Here is a 23845-nt window from a genome sequence, read left to right as displayed (position 1 = left end):
GTTTGCTGTCACAACTCCTATACCTCCACCAACATAACACTAGACTGTCCCACACCCCCTTCTCTCTCACTTGTGTTCACACACACACAGACGCACGCGCACACACACACACGCACACACACATGCACACACACACACACACACACACACACACACACACACACACACACACACATACAGAGCCTCCTGGTGAGAATAAACATTTGATAAATCTTTATTTCCGTCTGTAGAGGTTGATTATATGTCTTTAGCCCAGACAATCATTTTTGGATCTCATGCGCTTTACAGTTTTAGACAGGACCTGTGCCTGGCCCACCTGCACTCATTACCCATGAATGTCAAGCAGCAATTTACTGATAATTATATCAACAGGGGAAAAGGAAACATTCAGCAGCAACACCACTCAAGAACCTCACTATTCAAATACTGCTTGGTTTTCACTGCAACAGGAAAAGCACTGTCTCACTAGGATTCCTGGGATAATGAACTGCTAGAAACCCATGCGTGAAAACAGTTAAGAATCCTGACCTCCTGGGCCAATCAGGGTTTAAATCTTGCCAGCTGGGTTAGGGTTGAGTAATACAGGTGACATGGAGGACAGCAGGATTAGAGCTTTGACATAGGCTAATGGATGAGCTGACATTTTCCCTGCAACGGAATACAGACAAGGCCAGGAAAAGGAAAGCAGTCTTCAAGGTTGCCATGTTTATGTTGTGAGGAAAGAGGTTAGAGGTTATGCAGTGCTTTTGGCTTGTTGAAGCGATCCTTCCACTTGCCAGTGAGGTGCAGGGTGGTTAAGGGGGAGTTGGATACTCAGTACAGTGATTCTTGTGGGAACAGGAGAAACTGGGAAGTGGCAAGCCCTCTTCAGATCAATAAATGTGGCGAAAAAAAGGAGTGGTCTGGACCAGCCAATAGTAGCTGGGCCACAGGGAGCTGCAAGGAGATCATGTAAACAAGGAAACCACCTGATTTGAGCGGGGTCAGATAAATGCTTAGCCCTCTGCACAGGCAGGTGCTTCCTGAGTTAGGCTCTCTCCAGCAGCCTGAGCTTGCCTGCCCTTCACACCTCTTCATTCTCATTCAGGGTTCTCATCCTGCATCGCTTTTCTCACTATGGTTCTCGGGATGATGGTAACATTTCAGCACAGCCCGCAATATTTGCCTGCGATTTGCCATACAAAGCGCAAATGCAATGGGACCGTAATAAAGGAGAGAGGATTGAAAGTCATTCAAGTGATAACAAGCATGCAGGCAGTAAAGATAAGAGTTTGCTTCTTGTCACTCCGATGGTATATAATGTATAATTGTTTGTATGTTTTGCTATGGTCCGTGTCTGCTTACAAAAAGCTAGAGCCAGGTGAAGATCGCAAAGGCAACCTACTTGTTACTAACGACAAAGTCATAAGCTCCAATTTTTCTCTGCACAATTTCTCCCTATTTCTTGATGTCTCTGAGTCACTTTTTCCTCGTCCCTCTTTCTTTTTACACTTTGCGACTGCAGTGTGATTGTTTTGTACTGTCCAGTGAGGAAGGAAATTGGTGTGAGAAAGTGCCTGTTTTTTTGGGACCAACAGGAATTGGCTTCATCACAAGCGGTTCCCTTTTTTGCAGCTGGAACAATGCACTGGCGTCACACCCCTCGACTGGACCTCGGCATTTCACATGGAAAAATGTTCACAGAATTCCGCTCCCAGGCTTGGGTAAGGCCGAGGATGGGATGAGGGTGAGAGGGTGAGAGGTGGACGGTGGATTGTAATGGCCGTGAGCCAAACGGGTGACACAAGGTGAGCATTGAAAGAAAGAGAAGCACCACCTGCATAAAAACCACGGCATTTAACACAAAACGCACATGCAACATTTGCAGATGTTTCAATAACGCAAGGCACACCAGTCATAACTGAAAGGTTCCTCTCATAAAATACTGAATTAATGTAAGGCTGCAGCATCAAGTTCTAAAAATATGAGGACAAATATTTATTTCTCTCTAAATAGCACCTATTACCCTTGCAGACCTGTCGCTCCACAGATAAGTTTTAGATTAGTATTTTTTAGAGTTTACTTAAATGCTCCAAAGCGGTTTTCCAAATTTCAAAGAGTATCATGTTTATGTTTACTGCAAATGGTACAAGGCTGCTCTCTCAGCATCCACATGTACAAAGTTTGTGCTAATGACATAAAATTACACTGATTAGTCATTCTGATACATTTAATTGTGAAACCTTTTCTCTGAACTTTCCATTTCATTTTCTCCACCTTTTTTTTAAAAATGAGCCAAATATGAATTTGACATTTTAATCAGCTCCTTCCGCCCATTATTTGCTTATTTTCAGCAGATAAGGACAAATGAAAGAAAACAAAAGTTTTAATTGGGGTAAAACATTACTTTTATTCGCTAGTGTTTGGAACCTTTGTGTGGAGACCCGGACTTTTATGTAAAATAGCTTGCTTTATAACTCTACACTGCAATTTTTCCTCATCTTGCTACTGTATTTTGCCATAAGGCTGCATGAACAAGATAAACATATTACCGCCTCTGTGTTCTACATCTACAACTCCTATCAATGCCATTTGTTACCCAGACTAATTAATCGTCATAGAGAGCATGAGAACAAAAATTTGGAACACAGAGATTAATCTGCATGATTCAGCCAGCAATTCGTCTAGATCCATTGGAAATGTACTAGCTTCAAATAAAAACATTTGAATCTGCATGCCGAGGCTGGCGATGAGTCACCATCCTCACAAATTAATTTTCTTTGGAATCTAGTTATAATTGTAAAAGGATGGTTAATTGAGAAAAAAATATCTTTCCCATGAGTACAGGCTGGAAAGCTCTTGAGAGATGTCAAACTTTGAACAGAGAAAAGAAATAGTATTTAAGAGCTAATATAGAGAAGAAAAGCTGTGGCAGCTTGGGATTCATGGGGTCGAGCTGGAACAATACTTTACTGCTATCAATACTGGCAGTGGGGATTCACTTGGGTTATAATACAGTAAACAAACATCAGAATCAAGCCAATCATATCACATCAGAGTCTGTTTTTTAGAAAATATTCAACATCTCAAAGATGAAACCCTTCCACTTGCTGTCATCAGCGAACATCCAACCTCAATGAGCCATTACTAGGCAAACAGACTGCACCCAGAGTCCTCATCATTGGGTTCCCAAAGAAAGGATTAATCAAACGGCACGCGGTCAGCCCCCTGTTGTCCCAGTGCAAGGCTGAGTAAGCAGGAACAGAGGCGTAAATGAACAAACATAGCACAAATTCCACAAACTCTTTGGCCACAGGGACACAAACTGGTTGATTCAAATGTACACATCTTCCATCTGTTAAGAACACTGCTGTTATTATCATGACCGGGTCTTAAGTTGACTTGGGAAAATGAATGAATATCTGTGAAAATGAATATCTGCAGAGTTATTTTTACCAGCTATTTGTCCTGCAGATGAAAAATGAGTTGGTGTGTAAGTACACAGGGAGCATTGAAGAGGTTGAGATGAGTTCAGCTCACCAAAGTTAGACCAAAGGGTAAGATTTGACTCCTGGCAGAATAAGCAAATTGTCTAAAACAACTAGCTGTAGTGCAAAAACCATAAATCAGTTTCATACCTGCTGAGCATTGTGCTTTAACAAAACACATAACACTTCCACACACTTGGCCATCAGAACATTTCCTGGAAGCTGGCCAAATTAAAAAGTATAAAATTTTAAATCATCATCAGTAAAGCACATCCTACAAAAAATTCTGATAGATAAACTTCTTTAATCCACCCCTTCTTAGAACAGCATGCTTTTCCCTCTCCTCCGTTTATCTCATTCATTTCCTGCTGTGAGGTTTTGTCTTTAGGCGAAGAAATGATGCTTTGTTTCTGGCAAGTGAGGATTTCCTCTGGGCTGGAGTTACTTTTTCAAAACTCACAATTGTGTCACTCTTAAAATGGGACTTGCATTTGCATATTAAATATATTTAAGTTTTTCATTTTCTGTAAAAGCACACCTCAGTGCAAACAGCAGTCTTTGAGTGACAGTGACAGATTAGTCAAAAAGAAACTGCTGAATTACAACAGGATGTGACACCATTGTTCTGCTGGTATGACAGATGTTAGCCGGTTTCTGGTCCCTGCTGACACTCCATGCGTCAAAGGTGGAGTTGGTCTTTTTGAATCAACTGTAAGTTCTGAAGTACTGACTCTTCTTATCGGCCGGAATAATGCCAGTCCATCTAGCAGGAGTGAAGATTGCTGCCGCCTCTTGGCACAAACACACACGCACACATTGTCTCTCATCAGAAAGACCAGATTTCCACACTTCCAACTCAGCAGAAGCCTGAAACCTGTGTTTTGTTGAGGTATAAATTACACTTAAGTCTAAACTGATGTCATGATGCTGTCCTCCACCATGAGCCCAACAACCATCAGTCCATAGTATCAGTGACTTGAGTGTGTTTTTGGTTGCATTGTAAGGGTATAGGTGTGTTGACATGGAAGTGTTTTGTCAACACCATTCCAAGAGGGTGTCTGGAAAGTTCCACAACAGCCCAAGGCTCTTAAGAGATGGGCAACCAGAATGTCTGCTTCCCAAACCAACCAAATGTCAGCTAAAATGTAAAAGTGATAGCAAACATGGTTGTTCATGGTTGTTTGTTGAATCCTGACACATGCTACAATCTTCAAAGCATTAACTCAATTGAGTTTTTTTAATTGAGAGATGTCTAATCATTTTATTTAATCTGACATGCCATCCTAATTGCAAGTAGGTTATAGTTCTGTCCCAAAGCTTTGTTTTTTAAGATGCAAATCATTGAAGAAATCCTTGAGGAATTTCTCAACGGCTCGTATTCCCAAGAATTACGATAAAAGATATATAATTTAAACATTACAATGCATGTCAGAAGGCACCGCAAAACTAACACGTGGTGTTGTTAGGGAAGAAAAACACCCATATCCTTTCAACTGCGGCAGCAGGTGAATTCTCCTCTGAGGTTCACATGCTTAGGTCCCTCAGATCAATTGGCAACACACAAAAGCCCCATTGATTGGCTGGACAGATTGGGGCATAGAGATCAAATGTGGTGTAAAGAAGTGTTAACCTGCTGTGCATTAAACAGGGTGAATTTCTGGACTAAAACTGGCCATCTGTTAGCAATGTAGCTAATTTCCAATAGCACTTGCACAGACTGTTGAAACCACCAGAACAGAGGCCAATAAGAGCCATATCAGGAAATACAGTTCTGGTGACACTGGAGGAGAGATGGAGGAGAGAAGACGTCTAAATGCAAGATAAGCTAAGTATAAGAGTAAGACGAGGGACACTATATGATTCTGTCTTTGAGAAAGGGACACAGATGTTTTTTTTCTCTGACCTCCAACAGTTGATTGATCATCTTTTGACTTTTCACTCACTTGGATAACTGCTTTGGTAACTTTCCGGAATGGAATGATGAATGGCAAATACATTCTAGCATTCAGTTTGGGGAAGGCAAATTTTATTTGGTCTGTTCTCTGATATATTGTCATCAGGATCCTCACGTTTTGTAAATAAGTTTGGAATAAATAGCGGTGTGACTGTAGGCACAGTCTCAGTAATTAATCTTCCAGACTGTTAATAACAAAGGTCAGAAACTCATGGCCCAGACGCATCATCAACATTATATCTCCTAAACTATGAATAAATCACTAAATAATCTCACTGTTAAAATCTGTATCAAGCCCCTTCCTGGGAACAGGCATGAGCCCAAGGAAATACTAGAGAAACCAGGAGGACATCATGATGACCAGAGGCTTTCAAACCTTAAATTCTTAATTGCACGATTCACAACAATATTTTCAAGGGTTGGGTTGTCAGCTGAAGAGCCTGAAACAAAGAGAAGTCAGACTACAAACCACTGTCTCGAGGACAAATGTTGTTTAGAAGGCTGTAGACGGAACTTTGGGTTTTTTTCTGGATCCTAAACTTTTCTCACAAGTTAAAAAGCACAGTTGCCTTTGTGGGCAAAGTATTAATTATCCAAATAGCCTAACTAGAATATGTCTTGTGAGCTGTCTTTGGCTATCTGTATATGTACAGTAGAGGATACATTATAAGTGACACACACACACACACACACACACACACACACACACACACTTGTGTGCGGAGGTTCTCAGCTAACCCTGAGTGTTTGTTTAGCGTTGTTCAAGGCTCCACGGGGAATTGAAATCTCAGCAGGGAAACCTTAACCGTTTTTTTAAATATTAAGGTGTATGGATGTATTAAAGAATATGAAGGGGAGAGGGAGACTGCATTAATCCATGAGCACCTCTTTATGATAGATGTTTTAGAAGTTTTCTGTAGCCTTATAAACCAGGGACATGCCTCTAAAGTAATCAAGTGACAAAGTCACTATCACACAATAAGCAGAACAGGAATATGGTATTAAACCCCTATGATCCTTCACAGGATCTGCATTATTCAGTCAATGGTGGGAACGCCAAACACTTCAATGCAGCAGAGGTATGATATGTCCGGGCCTCTTACTCACACTGTTCCAGACTCAATAGTCTATTGTCTATGCCTTAAAGTGAAACCTCAAACCAATAAGTCAAATGTGGGGGTTAGTGATTAAGTCATCTCAGCAGGAGAGCTCCTCAGCCAGACACCTTCATGCCCGTACAGGGAACAGTAGCTAAATCCTTTTCCTTCACTGTAAATCCTCCCAGACAAGATGGCCTGCTCCAGAGGTGATAAAGGCAACAATGCCCATACCCAGCATGAGTTTACATGTGATAAAGATGTATATGGTGGTTGGATTTATTTTCTTTGTGAGCTTTATATACTGCTTTGACTTTATTTTTCTTCCCTCCCTTGAAACAATTGGACACAATAGAAAGGAGATGAAAGTGGTTAGTACAACAAACGTTGTTATGGTTTATGCCAATCTGAGTTATGACAAATCGGCTTTCGATTGGGATCATGGAGTGATAATGCAAAAATAAACTGTCTTGGCTGAAGTTGGGTGCTTGTTTTTTTCAGTGTACTGTTTTCCGAAGCATAACAATCAATATCCCATATGACCTGTTCTCGGTCTTATGCCCCGCAGCACATGGTCTGCACAACCTATGTTTCTGCATGTGCATCTTGAAATAGCCTGAACATCTCATGTGATAAATACATATTGTTGCTCTTATATAAAACAACCATGTGGGTATTTCCGAAGGCCCCCAAATGAGCAACCATTCTAAACCTTGCTTAGTGTCTGATGCGAACAGTATTGGCACAGTTGCGCGCCAAATTTGTTGCTCTTCCGCTGATTAATGGATCAGGCGGCGTGTTGGTATCTATCCACAACCACGCTCCAGATCAATTGTCTTTAACAACATAAAACACTAAATAACATGACGTGTGTGTGTTTAGAGTGAAAGGGTGCAAAGGGAGCATTTTTTTTATCTGCGTGGAAAAAAAAGGAGAAGAATTCGAAGGTCAAACATCACGATACTTAAAGCCTGGGACCTGCGACTTGCATTTGGCGCGGATCAAAGTTGCGGATCAGATTATAAATATATATATATAAATCCCCCTCAGGATCACAATCATTTTCGACGAGGAAGAGAGTGGGCGGGGTCTCTCGACTGACATTGTCAGTAAAAACACAGGCTGCGGTATATAAGGGAGGGGGCCGTCCGTCATCCCTCTACTGGAGTCGCTATGCGCTGATGTTCAGGCTCATCCTCGCATCACTGTCGGCAGCTCGGTTGTTGCATCAGCACAGCAAACTCAAACATCTGACCGGCACGATGGATGGGCAACATAAAGACCGCAGAATGACTCACTTGTGGATATTGACGTTACTGATATTTGTCTAATACCAAGCACTGGATAACTCGCTCTTTCCCAACTTCTTCGTCTGGATACGGGTCTTTGGAGCCGGATCTTGTCATCCGGGGGCTTTGGAGGAAGGATTATATTTATTTTGATCTGCTTGTCGTCCTCACTCCCGATTTCGCCGTCACCTATAGCTGGGATTGGGAGCGTTAGGTGGAGGTCAATTGCATTTGTACGGATACGCACGTCAAACTCTAAAGGATGGCCGTTTGGCTCACGTCTTTTCTCGCAATAGTTATAACATTATTTACTCAGGTAAGCTTCCCAAGCGGTGCCGTCATTATTCTCTTATTCTCTCTTAAATAAATGTTGTATTTGCAAGAGTTCACTCTCTGGTTCCTTTTAGGTTCTGGGATTAGGTGTGTTCGAGATAGAGCTCCATCACTTTCAGAATTCTAAAGGTTTGCTGGCAAATGGACTTAGCTGTAGCGTAAGCGGCTGCAGGACGTATTTCATGGTCTGCTTGAAGAACTTCCAAATCGTGCGTTCTCCCGGAAAGTGCATTTTTGGGAAAGTCACCACACCTGTTTTTGGCACAGACTCTTTCAGCGTCCGGCCGGACGCCAGGTTGCGTCTCCCTCTCACCAACTTCACCTGGCCGGTAAGAACACCATTCCTCCTTTACGCGGAAGAAGAGGCGCGCGTTTCCATAATGTTGCGTGGGGATGATGGTGGTTGTGGGGGACTTAATATGAATCAAATGTTTTCAATTGTCTAAATATATTTAGTTCCGTTTTCAAATGATCATAATTCTGCCATTTGTACCACAAACGCACTGCATCCCTGTGCGTAAAACCCCTGACGGTCCCAGTTGCCATGCTTGGAATTATGACGGCTTCACTCACACACACACACACACACACACACACACACTCACAATAGAAAAAAAAATGAAACTGTGGTGTTGATAGGAGACAGTGCTAAGCGTAAAATCCCAGGTTGTCTTAACGTTCGTTTCCAACTTTCCAACCCGCAGGGTGCTTTCTCTCTGGTTATTGAAGCCAGGCATTCTCCTGAAGCGGACCCACCTGGAGGTGAGAAGGTGTACGGTTTTCGGCCCACTAGAGGGAGACACTACACCTAGGGCCTATTATGGGACGAGGGGGTGGGAAGGTGTGTGCGTGTGTGTTTGTGTGTGTATGTGTGTGTGTGTGTGTGAGAGAGAGAGAGAGAGAGAGAGAGAGAGAGAGAGAGAAAGGCGGGAGGGGGCATTGCTTGCCATGATACGTGCCGACAAATGCTTTTGGCACTTTCCAGCAGTGAGGATCTGCGTCCTTTAGGATTCCTTATGAATCACACGATGACCCTTTACAGTCCAACACAATTGCAACTTCCCTTGTTTTATTTTGGGAATCCGTGGGAAAGTGCAACAGCAGATATCAAGCCTTGCCTATAATCCCATGGCAGCCTTTCTCCGGATTTTACACCTTGTTTTGTTTGTTTTGAGATAATGGTAAACAATTAGATACTTTCTTAGACTTAACTGTCAGTTGATTTTAAATCTGCATCACCTCTTCAAACTCTTTCTCCCTCCTCTTCCCCAGAGACCACCAACCCCCAATTCTTGATTAGCTCTTTTGCCATCCAAAAACAGTTGGGAATAGGGAGTGAATGGTCCCAGGAAGTACAGAGTGGGACGCAGACGGAGCTAAGGTACTCATACCGGTTCATCTGCGATGACAATTACTACGGGGACAATTGTTCCAAATTATGCGCTCCCAGAGACGACCGTTTTGGCCACTACACCTGCAAGTCTGACGGGCAGATAGCCTGCCTACCAGGATGGAAGGGAGAGTACTGCCAAGAACGTAAGCAAGAGTAAAGACACTATATGGACACATTTGCTTCTGAAAAAAGGGTCACAAGTCACATTATGTAGATTATGATCGGACATTTTTTGGAGGGAAGTGGAGAGGCCTGCTCAGTGAACTGACATCTAAGAGTGTCCCAAATTTGTATCCCATCTGGTTTGGAGCTTAGTTCACCTGTTACACGATCGGAGTAGGGAAATTTGACGCCACCCCTGCACTTCTCTCGCTCTCTCTCGCTCTCTCTCTCTTTCTCTCTCTCCCTCCCTCTCTCTCTCTCTTTTTGGGCGCGTGCGGTTTAATCCAGGGCGGTGGTTGCTCTGTAGCACGCGCCGGGGTTAATCGCGGCATTATCGCCCGCCACACGCCACTAAATTGCGGACCCCATTGTTGGAGTGGTGTAGGGCAGCAGCTGCAAAATGGGCTCGAAATGCCCAACAATAACAATAGGGCAGCTGTCCCCCCCCTTTTTTTTTTTAGGAACAAGCATCTGCTCAGCACAAACCAGCCGTTTTAACACTATAAACCATGCAAAATCAATGTCACATACAACTAAGAGCAGGCGTGGAGAATTCTTTTTCCATTGACTAGGTTTTGTAATGTCAAAAAACATTGAAACGTGGCACAAATCATGAAATTTAATGCCTTAAAATAGACACCACTACGACGTATACTAATAATGACAATTATAATGCCCAACCTTTAATATATTTTATTGTTGTTTTTGCAGCAATTTGTCTTGAAGGTTGCAATGAAAATAATGGAAACTGCACATCCCCTGGAGAATGCAAGTTAGTATTTTTTCAAAGATTTTTTTTCATTATATGTTCAGGCACACATACACTAATGTAGATAGATCGATCGATCGATCGATAGATGGATAGATAGATAGATAGATAGATAGATAGATAGATAGATAGATAGATAGATAGATAGATAGATAGATAGATAGATAGATAGATAGTTGCATATACTCATATACTGATGATGAGTTACTGCTTACAATGGCAAATACGTTAACTATACCTTCTGAAAATGGCCCACAGTGGCCAATAGACAAAGGCACACAAACACACACATATTTTTGTTTTCCTAACCTTTGTAATTTATTGTGTCTTTCACTTGAACAGATGCAGAGAGGGCTGGCAGGGCATCTTTTGTGACGTGTGCAAACTACATCCGTCTTGTAAATATGGTACCTGTAAAGAGCCGTGGCAGTGCACTTGCAAAGAAGGCTGGGGAGGTATATTTTGTAATCAGGGTATGTTTAACCTACTTGGAAAAAAGACATACTGAAACAGTAGTCTGTGTTTATTCACTAAATAAAAGAGTGTTGCTTTGTGAACAGATCTGAACTATTGCACCCATCACAAACCCTGTGCCAATGGAGCAACATGTCTGAACACAGGCCAGGGGAGCTACACCTGCACCTGTCTGCCTGGTTTCACTGGGGTAAACTGTGACTTGGAGGTCAGGGAGTGTGACAGCCAGCCCTGTCACAACAGAGGCTACTGCCTGGTGAGTCCGGAAGTCTCTCTCTCTCTCGTTTCCCACAACACAGGCTTTCCTGTTTTTGTTTTTGCCTTGGCCTATCTGTTCGTCCAGGAGGATGCTATTGATTGTCAGTCAGTACATGACCCAGTTCACAGACTGGGCACTGTAAATAGAATTCAAACTGAGGACATTAGGGTTAGTTGAGACGCTCATCAGTAGGATGTGTTTTTTTTTGTTTTTTTTTTTGTTTAAATCCGTCCAATATGCTTACTTCTGTATATTTTTGCCTGCAGGATACCGAAGATGGCTACAGGTGTAAGTGCCCACCAGGATTTGAGGGGACACACTGTGAACACCGAATACTCACATGCTCTGATACGCCCTGCTTCCATGGTGGCACGTGCAAAGAGAGAGAGAGTGGGAAAAGTTATATATGTCAGTGTCCGGCAGGTTACACTGGACTCAACTGTGAGAAGAAAGTGGATAAATGTACCTCACTGCAATGTACCAATGGTAATGCATCCTCTTTCTATGTCTAAGCGTTCTGTCTATTAACCATATTTTAATACTCATGGAGGCTACTGTCATGGTTGTTTTGTCTTATATAGGTGGACATTGTGTGGTCAGAGGTAACCTCCACCTGTGCAGCTGTCGCTCTGGCTTCACAGGCTTGCGCTGTGAGATCAACATCAATGAGTGTGACAGCAACCCCTGCTCAAATGGCTCCACCTGCATTGATGGGATCAATGATTATACCTGCGTCTGCACCCCTGGGTTTATGGGCCGCCATTGTGATCAGCTTACGGATCACTGTGTGTCTTGGACTTGCCTGAATGGAGGGACCTGCATCAGAGAAGCCAACGGTCATGCTTCGTGTGCCTGCCCCCTTCATTTCAGTGGCTCCAAGTGCCAGTCTGTCAATGTGCCTTTAACCAGTACCTTCACCCCGAACACAAACAAGAGGTCCGGTGAGAAGCTGAGCCTAGCAGCCATTTTTTTGGGAGTTGGCTTAGTGGCACTTCTGGTGCTTCTCTGCATGCTAGTCATGGTGATATGTCATATCAAGAAGCAGAGAGATAAAGAGCAGGACTCGGAGACCATGAATAACATCTCTAAGGTTGACTTTCAAAAAGAGAACCTTATATCATCTCTAGAGCTCAAGAACACCAATAAGAAGATGGCTCTGGAGGTGGACTGTCTCCGAGAAAAATCTAATCACAAACAAATCAACCACTACTGCCTGGACTATAAAACCTCCACTGGGTACAAAGATGAACTGTTCCTTTTGGACAAAGATGAAAACTGTGAAACAATGATAGAAAACAAAAAGGATTTGAGTAGAATGCACCGGTAAGTTCTAATAGCCTGTGACATGCAAAGTAACATTTGCATTGGAAGGGGTCTGTGTAAAGAATTTACTATCTGACAGTAAAAGCTGACAAAATGTTTCTATTCTGAACAGTGAACAGCCAGATTGCAGAATATCAACAATATGTTCTTCCAGAGATTCAATGTACCAGTCTGTCTTTGTACTGGCAGAAGAGAAAAACGAGTGCATTATTGCTACTGAGGTAGGCTGAAAAGAATTTAGGTATTTTACTGCAATTTTAAATGTTAATAAGATCTCTGACTGTCTCTTTCCTTCTTTTTCGCAGGTATAAGAAATGGAAAACATCCTCGTTAGCATTGCAAGACGTTTCTGATGGACTGTTTACAAGTGTGTTTTAATTCGAATGCAACTTGCTGCTCTTGAAAACTTGATAACTGGATGGAGCTGTTGTGCTCTTTGAATGCAATAGAAGTTAAAGCTACTAATCTTTGTTAGAATGTAAAGACTGCCAGGTATAAAGGGCAAATGTGACTCACAGACATACCCCTGACCTTTCCCTTTCACAACCTTATCTGCTCCGTCCATGTTCCTCCGCTCGCATGTTGATTGGAAGAGGAGGATTCCCTTGATGAACTCCACCTTATATTGCGATGGTCAACAAATGAAGAGGAAGAAGACAGTTGTTGCCTTTTTTTGGTGGCTTGGAATGCGTTATGCAACAAAAAGAAAAGAGAAAAAAAGAAATCAGGAAAGGAAGGAAAAACTACTGCAGACGGTTCATTTTCAAAGAATACTTTGGCTTCTCATTTTTTTCGTGAGAATGTATGCAGAATGGATCACAGAGCCTTATATATGCGTTTTTAGAGAAAAAAAAAAGACATTGTGCCCCGCCTTATCTTGATTCCTTTGCACAGCAAAACGGAGGTAAGAAAAGGATCCAGAGATGCAATACACTACGAGGACATGCTGGGAAACTCATGATAAGGCCTTCTTTTATGTTATGCAAGATCATACTTAAGTAAAAACAAAGATATAAATGACTATCGTACCAAGGGCGCCTTCAATGGAAATTACTGAACCAATAATGTTATTTTGTAAGATAAGTATTTCATTAGTAATTTAAGAATATGTCGCACTGATCTTTCTTGTTCTATGTTTTATAAGATTATTTTGTATATACTGTATATTTATATGTTGAGATTAGAATTGTACATCTGTTTTTAAGGTGATGCCCCAAATGGCAATTTTATTTTTAAAGTGTTGTCCATGTTTTATTTTATTATTGTTATTATTAATATTATTTTGATGTTGCCATAAAAAGAAACAATGGATACATATCTGGTACACTATATATTTGTCAGTCTTCAGTGGTTGAGTGTACATGTGATGAAACAGAAATCCTATTTTGAGTGTTGAAATTATATACAGTCTTTATTTGTTTCAGCAGATGGGGAAGCTGCTTCGTTGTCTGTAGTTACAGTAATATTTGGCCAAGTAGCATTTCTAATGATTCCATGTCTGTGTACATGATGTGTGCCGGTATGACTTGACATAAGTGTGTTATCATCGGTAAGTGGGAAGAACTGTAACTCGCAGCAATGTAAGGGATTACTTTAGCGAAAAGACATCACTTTAAAAAACAACATCTGTATGTGGAAATAAAAATAATCCTTGTCTTTAAATTGCTTGGATTTTATGTAGTATTCCCTCTAGGTTCGTCAGCCGGATCTGTTACTGCTCTGGTTGAAATGTTAAAGACATTATATGTGTCGTATAAACAAATCTGAATGTTGTTGTTGTTCTTTGCTTCCTTTCATTTTTCCCACAAGTTATGACAAACAAACCAGCACGCAGAGGACTGCAACCAGCTGACCTTTTTACATGATTTAAGAACCCTCTCACTGGTGTTTTTGCTCTGAGTCGTAACACTTAACTCCCACTTGAGGGCAGTAGAATTTATGTGGAGTTTCAATGAAGGAACTGTATTTTTTGTTTACTTGCTTTGAATTGCTGTTGAACGTCACCAGCAGATGAGACGGCTCGACGAACCCGTTTTTCAAATCTCTGTCGCTCTGCCTTTAACCCAGCACAAACAAATTTTGACAAATCTTCTCTCCTTCATAAAATGGAAATTCATAATTTTCTTGACAACACAAAAGTACTGACATTTACTGAAAAATCCAATACTACAACAACAACAGCAAAAACAAAAATAATATTATCATAATTGTTAATTGATGAATTAATGAATTCATTAATTCATTAACTAACGAATGCTATAAGGATAAGAATAAGCCGTATAGATAATGAATGGATATAATAATAAGGAGGGCGATGATGATGATTTTGATGACTGGCTCTCTGGAAATGGCTACATTTCCCATCACTGGGGGCTGTGAGAGGAGCTCAGCTGATCTCAGCCCTACCACGCCCACAAATGAACGTTATTAGCATATCCACTTCAGTGTCCGTGCGCGTAACGAGCTTTATTTTCTCAGCTGATGTGGAGAAAGTTGCCGGCAGTGTTTGGAGTAGAAGGGGCTCTTGATCTCTGGGAAGAAGTTAAAAGATGGAACTTCTGACAATTCTGAGGAGAAGGAGCAGCCTGTGGATATTTGGCTACGGCTCCCTAGTATGGAGACCCGACTTTATGTACAAAAACAAAAAAGTTGGCTGCATTAATGGCTACAAAAGACGGTTCTGGCAAGGAGATTATTTTTATCGAGGGAACAAAGATAAGGTGAGGTTACCTTTCGTCCCTATCACTGGAAAAGTAATATTCTAAAACAATTTGTCATTTCAAATGTCACTGTCACGTCAATTAAAGCTAATTTAAATGTCGTTTTCATTAGAAATCACCCAAATGTACATCAAAATATATATTTTTTTAATTTTATAATAATTACATTTTTTATCAGAGGGGCAAAATTAAGTGGTGAAAGTGATGAAAGTGGTAAAATTCTATTTTCATTGTTTTCTTTTCCTTTTTGTTTCAGTTTCATGTTTGTTTCTGTTTTGTTTTTAGTTTGTTTTTGTCCTAACTGAATTTTCCAAATCTTCTCAGCCGGGAAGAGTTGTGACTCTAGTCGAAGACAGTAAGGTATGTTCAATTTGACTTCGACTATGACTGTTTCAGGACCTTCCCTTGGTGTGAAATATTTCTCATTGAAGGAATCCTGTAGAATCAGACTGCATATCTTCTTAACCATCTATATTTGTGTAATGTTAGTCAACTTGGGATGTCATAGCAATGTTTTTAAATCAATTTATTCTTCAAAATTATGTCGCCCATCCTCAACTGGAGAGCACCTATGAGGTGGTTGTAAGCAATTAAATTTTTGTGCATTACATTGTTTTTTATCCTTGCGTCTATAGCAATACAGTTTATTAGCTTCTTAATGTGTGTAGCAATAGAGTAATTTTAAAGGCAGGCTACAGGTTAGAGGCCGATAGCGCCAACAACACCAAACCCTGTGCTTCAGGTAAAAGAGCAGTTCTGTTGTCCCTCAAACAACAGATTTCAAATTACGTTTCAACAAAAAACACTTATAGATCTCAAATAAACCCCTCTACCCATAGTAACTCAAATGCAACATCACGGTGGTCCAGAAATATCTTTTATATGAGAAGCAAAAATGACCCAACAAGCATCTTTAAAAATACAACCTGGGCTGCAGTGCACAGCAAGTAACCTGCCTTTTCCTAACCTTGCATCTGGATTTGTGTGTAAGTGACTGCGACTGAAATGAGATTTAAATATATTAACTACAGTTATCTGTTTGACCCAGGCTTGCACGTGGGGAGTGGCCTATGAGGTGACAGGCTCTCAGATTGAAGCGTCCCTCCAGTACCTGAACGTGAGAGAGATTAAGACGGGTGGCTACATCGCAGAGATGGTGGAATTCGTTCCTCATGATTGTTGTCAGAAGCCTTTCCCTGCTCTTGTCTACATTGCCACTCCTGACAACCCTGCTTATCTTGGCCCAGCCTTGGAAAAGGAGATTGCAGCCCAGATTGCTGTATGTGGGGGGTGTGCAGGCCTTAATGTTGAATACCTGTTACGTTTGGTGGAGTTTATGAGGGTTTGCTGTCCCAAAGCGAAAGACAATCACCTCTTCTCCATTGAGGCTGCAGCTTTTAATATTTTACAAGACTGTAAAACTCCCTCTGGAAACTTTGTGAAAGAGTGCTTAACGTGCTGTCCGTCATTTTCCCAAAACTTTCCTATTAAATGAAATAGACTTGAGCCATGGATGACAAGGTTGTATAGATTTTTGTATATCTGGGTCAAAGACATATGAAAGCTTTGTGTAGTCATAAAAACATTAATTGAAATGGACTCATTTAAGAGAGCTGTTGATGACTCAGTTGCCAACATTTCATATCATGGAAATCTTTTTCCTCCGTCGAGAATGTTTACAAGGTAGAAAGAATTCTGTAAAAGTGATATCAAAACAAGCATACTTGAGAAACCAATTCAAGTCTTGGCAAGACTTTCATGTCATATTTGTAGTCATTTCACAATATCATGTCTTTATACCTGTGGCTATATTTGTAAAAAAATGACTTGTGCTTCATTCTGGGTAGGGAAACCTGTAGAGTCAGTTGCAGACATGTGTGAATTGACAGCACAGTCAGAAAATATGGGGGCAGGACCTGGACGCAGATTTTTTTGTTTTCTCTATGGGCTTCAATCAGGATGCAATCAAATGCAAATATGCAAGAGTGTGAAATCTAAATATTAAATAAGCCCATATCTTAAATAACATTCATCTTCAGTCAGTGTGCTCTGCCTTATTTGTTGGAAACAAATTCATGCATAGCAACATGTGTACACATGAACAAATGTATGCAAGTTATACATACAGCATAAATGGACAGAAACTGTCTTGATAAGAATAAGAATAAGAATAAGAACAACTTTATTAATCCGGAAGGAAATGGCAGTGCCAGAGTTACAGAAAATATAACAGTAATAAATAATAAAAGAGAGGCAGAATTAGAAATAAAAATAAACTATAAACTATAAAGTGTTTCAGTGAAACTATAAAGTGTCTTAGTAAGCAGTGATAAAACTATAAGTGTCTTAGTAATGATATGAACAGATGATAGTATTTGCTGTCGTAATACTGATAAAATAATAGTCCTGCTCTACAAGGAAATAACCAGGGACCTGTTCTTTGGCTCGGATTCAATAAAATGAACGATGACAAAAACAGTCTCACTTCTCCAACCATTACTGTGTCGTTTCCCAGCCAAACTATTGAAACTACATAATTTTTAAAAGACAGGCAGACATGCGCCTGTTCATAAACAAAGGGGTGTCTGGGGTTGGCTTAAATAGCAAGTCTGACCGTGTGCTATATTTTAAGTATCAGATGACTCAAATTTTTCCCATTAAAAGTTCTCAGTTCACATTGTTCTTTCTCACATTACCTGCTGTTTAAAAAAAAACTGAAACTGACCAAACTGTGAATGTTTAGCTTGTGTCATCATTAGTTTTTGACATGTTTCCTTTGACAAAATTAGACATTTTTCACATGTTTCCTAAATTCTGTCAGAAGACTAATCCAGATGGAAAATGATGACCTCCAAATCTTGGAATCCAAGAGGCGCTGAGATTTGCCAGAATGAATATAGCCATAAATAGATTTTACCTTGTTGCTTATCATCTTGCAAACACCCATATTTACAGACAGAGGAACCTACCTCTAGTATAACAAAGAAGTTAAAAAAATAAACATGCTGATGTCATCCAGCTTTTGTCAGCACATTTCCTGGAAATGGTTCCAAATCACAGTACCTTCTGTTGCTTTTAAATAATATGTGCGTAAAACTTAGTAAAAGACAGCACAAATGAGAGGAATGCAGTTTAGACCATTAAAGCATGTTCTGTATGTTTGGATTTGGCCGTGTACTGGTCTCTCAAAGGGTGACACATTACACCAAATACAATTCTCATTAAAAGTAGTCACTGTCATTGGGGTGGGTCATCTCACAGACAATTGGACGTTTACAAGAACGGATGCCAACCTTCCTTCTTTTAAGGACACCCGCTCTGCCAACTGAGCTAATAATCTTAAATTATGATTAGAAGACTCCAGACATTAATTTGTGAACAGAGAACACATATCTTAAGGGAACAATAAATAATTCCATAATTCTGGAGGGCATTGGATGTTATGCTCTGACAGTGTGTTATTCTTTGAATAGCTAACAGATTGCCTGGTTTTAAACTTAACTGGATCAAAACACTTTCTAAAATGTTTTGTCCAAGTTCAATCTTGAACATTACACCAGAGCTGACAGGCACTGAAAAAAAACTGATGAAAAGGCTGGAAAATGTAAAACTCGAGCACAGATTTTGACACAGCCTCTAAGATTCAACAGCAATTTCAGTTAAATGGCCAACCAAATAACTGAGCAGGTGTCCTGTAAACAAGGGCAAGGCAGAGCCTCGGGAAACCCGAACAATTACCGGAAACCAGAGACTGACTCATAAGAAAACTTACAAAGCAAAAGTGAAACAGAGAGGTCATTCAGTACTCCATAACCCACAGAGATGTGTGTATTCTTCACTCTCTAATCCCTTATATAAGTTTACACTGAGATTGTCCACAGCTGTCTGCCATGCCAGAAATAGGTTTAATGTTAAATAGGTGGAAAATAGCTCCCAAATATGATCCATAAGTAAAAATATGCAATTTTTGACCAAAACCACCACAAGTACATTTTAATCATGCATGTTTGTGATAATTTTGAATCTTTTCTATAATGTTTAAACAGGAACTGAATCTCATTGAGTTGTAGTTTTGAAATCCTGTTCAAAGCAGTGACAATACTAATACAATTTTATCCTAAATCAGCAAATACAAAAATACTTGATAAACTGTAGCGACCCTGGGGTACTGTTTAGAGGACTGTTCAGAGAGTGATTTCCCACTGGCTGTGAATATGTTTTGGGATGAGAGGGAGCGAGGTGGAGTAAGTGAGAGCGCGGAGACGGAGAAGATGGACACGGGACAGGTGGACGCGGATTAGGGGAAGTCTGAATGGGTGGATGAGTTGGCAGAACTGATCCATGGTGTATCACTTAAACCACCCCTCAGCAGCATCTGCCCTCGCCGGGGCCCCTCTGTGTGTTGGGTGTGTGAAGAGCCTGGCCATATCAGCGTGCGATGCCTCAAGCAAACAGGTGTTCAGGGAAATGCCCAAGGGTCTGTGTAACAGGGACAACTTAGACCCGGGTCCCTGTGCCCCACTGTTTCTCATCTCCACAGGGTGTAGCCCAGCTGTACAGATGGGCCAGCGGGGCTCTACTCCTCCCAGAAGCAGATGACTGCCAAGTCCGCAAGGGTGGTGGGGTGGACCCATGTAGCGGATTTCTGCCATGTCCCCATCAACCTGGCATGGGCTTCATGCATAGCCCTTGTCGACACTGGCTCCACGGCTACACCGGTAAGGCCTGATGTGGTTCCTGCAAGGATGCAGTTGGACCCTATGACAGGAAAGAGGTGTAAAGTAAAGCTGGGTTGCAGCAGTACAGAACCCCTGCATATTAGGACTTCAACTCCCACAGATTGTCCACTGCGTGTTAGACCTTGGGAGAAACCCACTGGTCTTTCCAGGGGGATCCACGGTGGAAATTGTGCACCCCTCTCAGGCTCCGAGACCACTCTCACAAACCTTACAAGCGGCAGTGGCACGTCATAGGTCGGAACCCCCACTGCAGGCTTCCCCCTACCTTTTTTGGTGATTGTTTATTATAGCATTATTAATTTACAATCACATTATTGTATTTAATTTGCATTTTAGTTGACTACATGTTTATTTATGGCACATGTATTTATGTTTAGGTTAACCAAATAAGGATAAGTGCTGAGCTATGACGTGATCAGTTCACGTGTGACTAGAAAGTGAGACTGTGTATTTGTACCTGGTACAGTATTCAGTAAAGGACGGAGCGACCGCACTGTCTTCTACCGTCGTCAACAGTAAACACGCGTAGAGACTCGTTCTTTCCGTCTTAGAGTGGTTAAATGAGTGAATACTTTGGCAAACACTTAGTGAATACATAGAGGGAACTTTAGCCACTTCATTAAGTAGAAAACAATCGCCGAGGGCGAGAGAAGATCTTCGGGAGCCGAGGGATATACAGCGTCGAGCACAAGTGGATGAAGGAAGCTAGCTGAAGAAATAGCTAACTGACCACGCTGTGCACCCGACCGTATTTCCAGATGACTTCTACGAGGATGGATGAGTAAACAAAGAACAGAATTGAATGAATGGATAAGTTATTGCTTAGAGCTGGATAGTAATGGCGAATTAAGGATCATTTCGTTATAGTATTGAACGTTGCCAAATAACGTGACCAAACCAAAATATTAGAAGATTTGCTAGCCTACTAGCCAGAAGCCACACCGGACATTTGAAGAGTGCTATATTGTTGGCTTGTCACATTAGCCCAGAAGAAGCTCGAGTTTGATGCTGGAAATAAGAACAGCCCTGGAATCTTGTTTTTGAAAGCATTTACATCTTTTGAGGTTGAGGACTGTTAATCTTGATTTCAGGAATTCGTAAGGGCTCGCTATAAGACTGATCTAACATTTGATAGCCACTTGAAATGTCGAATAAAACCGAGATGGATGGCAATGTCGATCTAGAGGTAAAAAGTAAGGTCAAGTTGACCACAAAGGCCCTAGAAGAGGAACTTGATAAACAGATGAATCTCAGAAAACATGTATTAGCATGCCTTGTCTCTAAAGCGGAGGAAATAGAAAACCTCATGCAAAATGATTTCAATACACTTTTAGTGGAAAAGGATTATCTGAGTGATTATTCAAAATTCTTGAATGACTTTACCAAAACGAACAATGCAGTTAGTGACCTGCTATCAGAAGAGGGAAGGGAAGCCGACCAGCAGTATTGGAGTGAGCCAAATTGTGCAAAGTAGGAGAGCTTTTTGACAAAATTGGAGCAGTGGATAATAGAAGCCGGACGGCAAGCCAAGGCTGCTGACGAACAGACTGTTACTGAACATTTGACTCCAAAGGATGATGCAGTAACACAGTGAGGTGAGTCTGCTGCGGAAGACCTGGGTCAAGATGACAGTGCATTAGCTGTACAAGAAAAACCCTGTTCAGTTACAGCACGAAGTGTGTGCAGTAGACACTCAAATTCATCTAAAGCATCGTCTCATGCGTCATCTCTGCCTAGAAAAGAGGAAGCTAACTGTGCAGCTCTACTCGTATGCGCAGCTGCACTAAAGAAGAAGCAAACACTGCAGTTGGAAGAGGCTCAAAATGAAGCACAGCTGAAAGCCAAGAAGATTCAGTTGCAGGCTCAAATGGAGGAGCTGGATGTTCAAACTGCTATTGCAGAGTCCACAGCAAAGATCCACGTTCTGGGAGAACATGATGATATAGAAAACATGGACGATGATGGTATGAATTCTTACCTCTACAAGAACATATAGCAGGAACCATCGAACATCACGCTTCAGATGTTAGACCAAAATTGACCAGCTGTCTTCGAGCCATCCAAGACAATAGTGCTTCTCACGATCCAACTAGACACACGTCTTATGTGCAAGTAAAGAACAAAAACAATTGTTACACACAGGAGGCAGAAACTAGTGTGTCACATGTGATTTATTCCTGGAATACACAAGCAATATGTTTTAGTCAGAGTGGCGAGTGACTGCTGGTAGCCAGACGCCAACAACCGCTGTTTGTGGGCGAGGCTTGAGGAGTCAACGTCGACTAGAGATAACGGTAGCTTTTGCTAGCGCCAGTTAGCAATTACTCTAACAACGTAAAACACACAACAAAATTGGTTCCAACACCCAAAACGTTCCCTTAAACCCATAAACTCCCACACTGATGCCACATGTACAACTACCTGGACACTCAACCCACCTGGAATATGCAAGTCAATACGTTTTAGTCAGAGTGGCGAGTGACTGCTGGCAGCCAGACGCCGACAACCGCTGTTTGTGCGCGAGGCTTGAGCAGTCAACCACCCATTGTTGTGTCACTACCGCCACCCCCGGTCAAAGTAACAATGTCATCTAGCACCTGCTCCATATTGACTCTTGATTCGTCTAGGTACGACTCTCAGGTAAGTTGTCTTGGCGAGCCAGCCTCCTGGCTGGCCAAGATTATGTTACACACAGGAGGCAGAAACTAGTTTGTCACATGTGATTTCTTCCTGGAATGCACAAGTCAATACATTTTAGTCAGAGTGGCGAGTGACCGCTGGTAGCCAGATGCCGACAACCGCTGTTTGTGCGCGAGGCTTGAGCAGTCAACCACCCGCTGTTGTGTGACTACTGCCACCCCTGGTCAAAGTAAGAATTACAACAGCGTCAGTTCAAACATTTCCAGCATAATGTGGGCGAGTGCCATCTGAAATCTAAACAACAACAATATAACAAAAAAAATATATATATATCGGGGAGTGTGTCCACATCCAACAAAACCAATCTAATTATCAAAATAGTCCTGGGTGCCACACCCTCCCCTGCTTGATAAAAAAAAAATGTTGAATTATTTTTTTTACATTCTTGCTTTTCAAAACAGTGTTACTTGAGCCTGTACTATGGTTATATCACACTTCTGGCACTATTTTAAAGAATAATTTGCAGTTACCTTATAAGACAATTTCACATACTATTCCAAGTAATACCAAAGTCTTTGTATGAATAACCATATTTCTTGGGAGGCAGGTTGAACAGTATATCTACTGGGAGTCTCGGAGTGCGACCGAATAGCAGGTAGTAAGGTGAGAATGCAGTGGCTTCGCTCTTAGTGCCATCATAGGCGTGCACTACTCTTGACAGTGATTCTTTGCAATCTGCTTTTTCACTGTCTGTGAGGATCCTCAACATAGAGAGCAGGGTCCTATTGAAACGCTCCACCTGCCCGTTCCCCTGCGGATGGTAAGGTGTCATGTGGGAGCCACGAAGACCACTGACTTTCTGGAGCTGGGCAAACAGTTGATTTTCGAAGTCTCGGCCCATGTCGTGATGGATTCTCACTGGAAAACCATACTTCAGTGCAGAGTGGTTGAAGATCTTGTCAACAACTGTTTTTGCTGACTTGTTCTTTGTTGCATATGCTTCTGCAAAGTGCGTTACCACCAGAATGTATTCATACCCGTGCTTGCATGTCTGTAAATGCAAAAAGTCAATTGACACAACTTTAAAGGGGTAGGTTGTTGTCATAGTCGTCGGTGGAGCTCTATTTGTTTTATTGAGGTGTTTTCTTTTTAAGCATTCACAAGCATGCATCACAAAATGCTCCACATTTTTTTATTGCATTCTTGGCCGATAAAACCTGTCTCTA

The 23845-nt window shown here is 41.5% G+C and overlaps 2 protein-coding genes across 2 annotated transcripts; both read left to right on the top strand.

Moving 5' to 3' along the window:
• Positions 1-7692: 7692 nt before the first annotated feature.
• On the top strand, positions 7693-14274 carry LOC147237443 (delta-like protein 4). The gene is made up of 11 exons (XM_086149107.1): positions 7693-8123; positions 8215-8469; positions 8845-8902; positions 9413-9676; positions 10407-10467; positions 10807-10937; positions 11025-11194; positions 11464-11683; positions 11779-12520; positions 12633-12741; positions 12826-14274. The coding sequence occupies exons 1-11, from the start codon at positions 8070-8072 to the stop codon at positions 12829-12831; spliced, it is 2070 nt and encodes a 689-aa protein (XP_086005233.1). The 5' UTR covers positions 7693-8069; the 3' UTR covers positions 12832-14274.
• A 734-nt stretch (positions 14275-15008) lies between these two features.
• LOC147237442 (glutathione-specific gamma-glutamylcyclotransferase 1-like) lies at positions 15009-17883 on the top strand. Its single transcript, XM_086150072.1, has 3 exons — positions 15009-15240; positions 15565-15600; positions 16289-17883. Exons 1-3 carry the CDS (start codon positions 15070-15072, stop codon positions 16733-16735), a joined length of 654 nt encoding a protein of 217 aa, XP_086006198.1. The 5' UTR covers positions 15009-15069; the 3' UTR covers positions 16736-17883.
• Positions 17884-23845: the final 5962 nt, after the last annotated feature.

The sequence above is a fragment of the Fistularia commersonii genome, chromosome 1 (genome assembly GCF_037954325.1).
Source record: "Fistularia commersonii isolate RoL2024-O1a breed Wild chromosome 1, RoL_Fcom_v1.0, whole genome shotgun sequence".
In the NCBI taxonomy this organism is placed as follows: Eukaryota; Metazoa; Chordata; class Actinopteri; order Syngnathiformes; family Fistulariidae; genus Fistularia; species Fistularia commersonii.
This window is presented reverse-complemented; position numbering and strand designations above follow the sequence as displayed.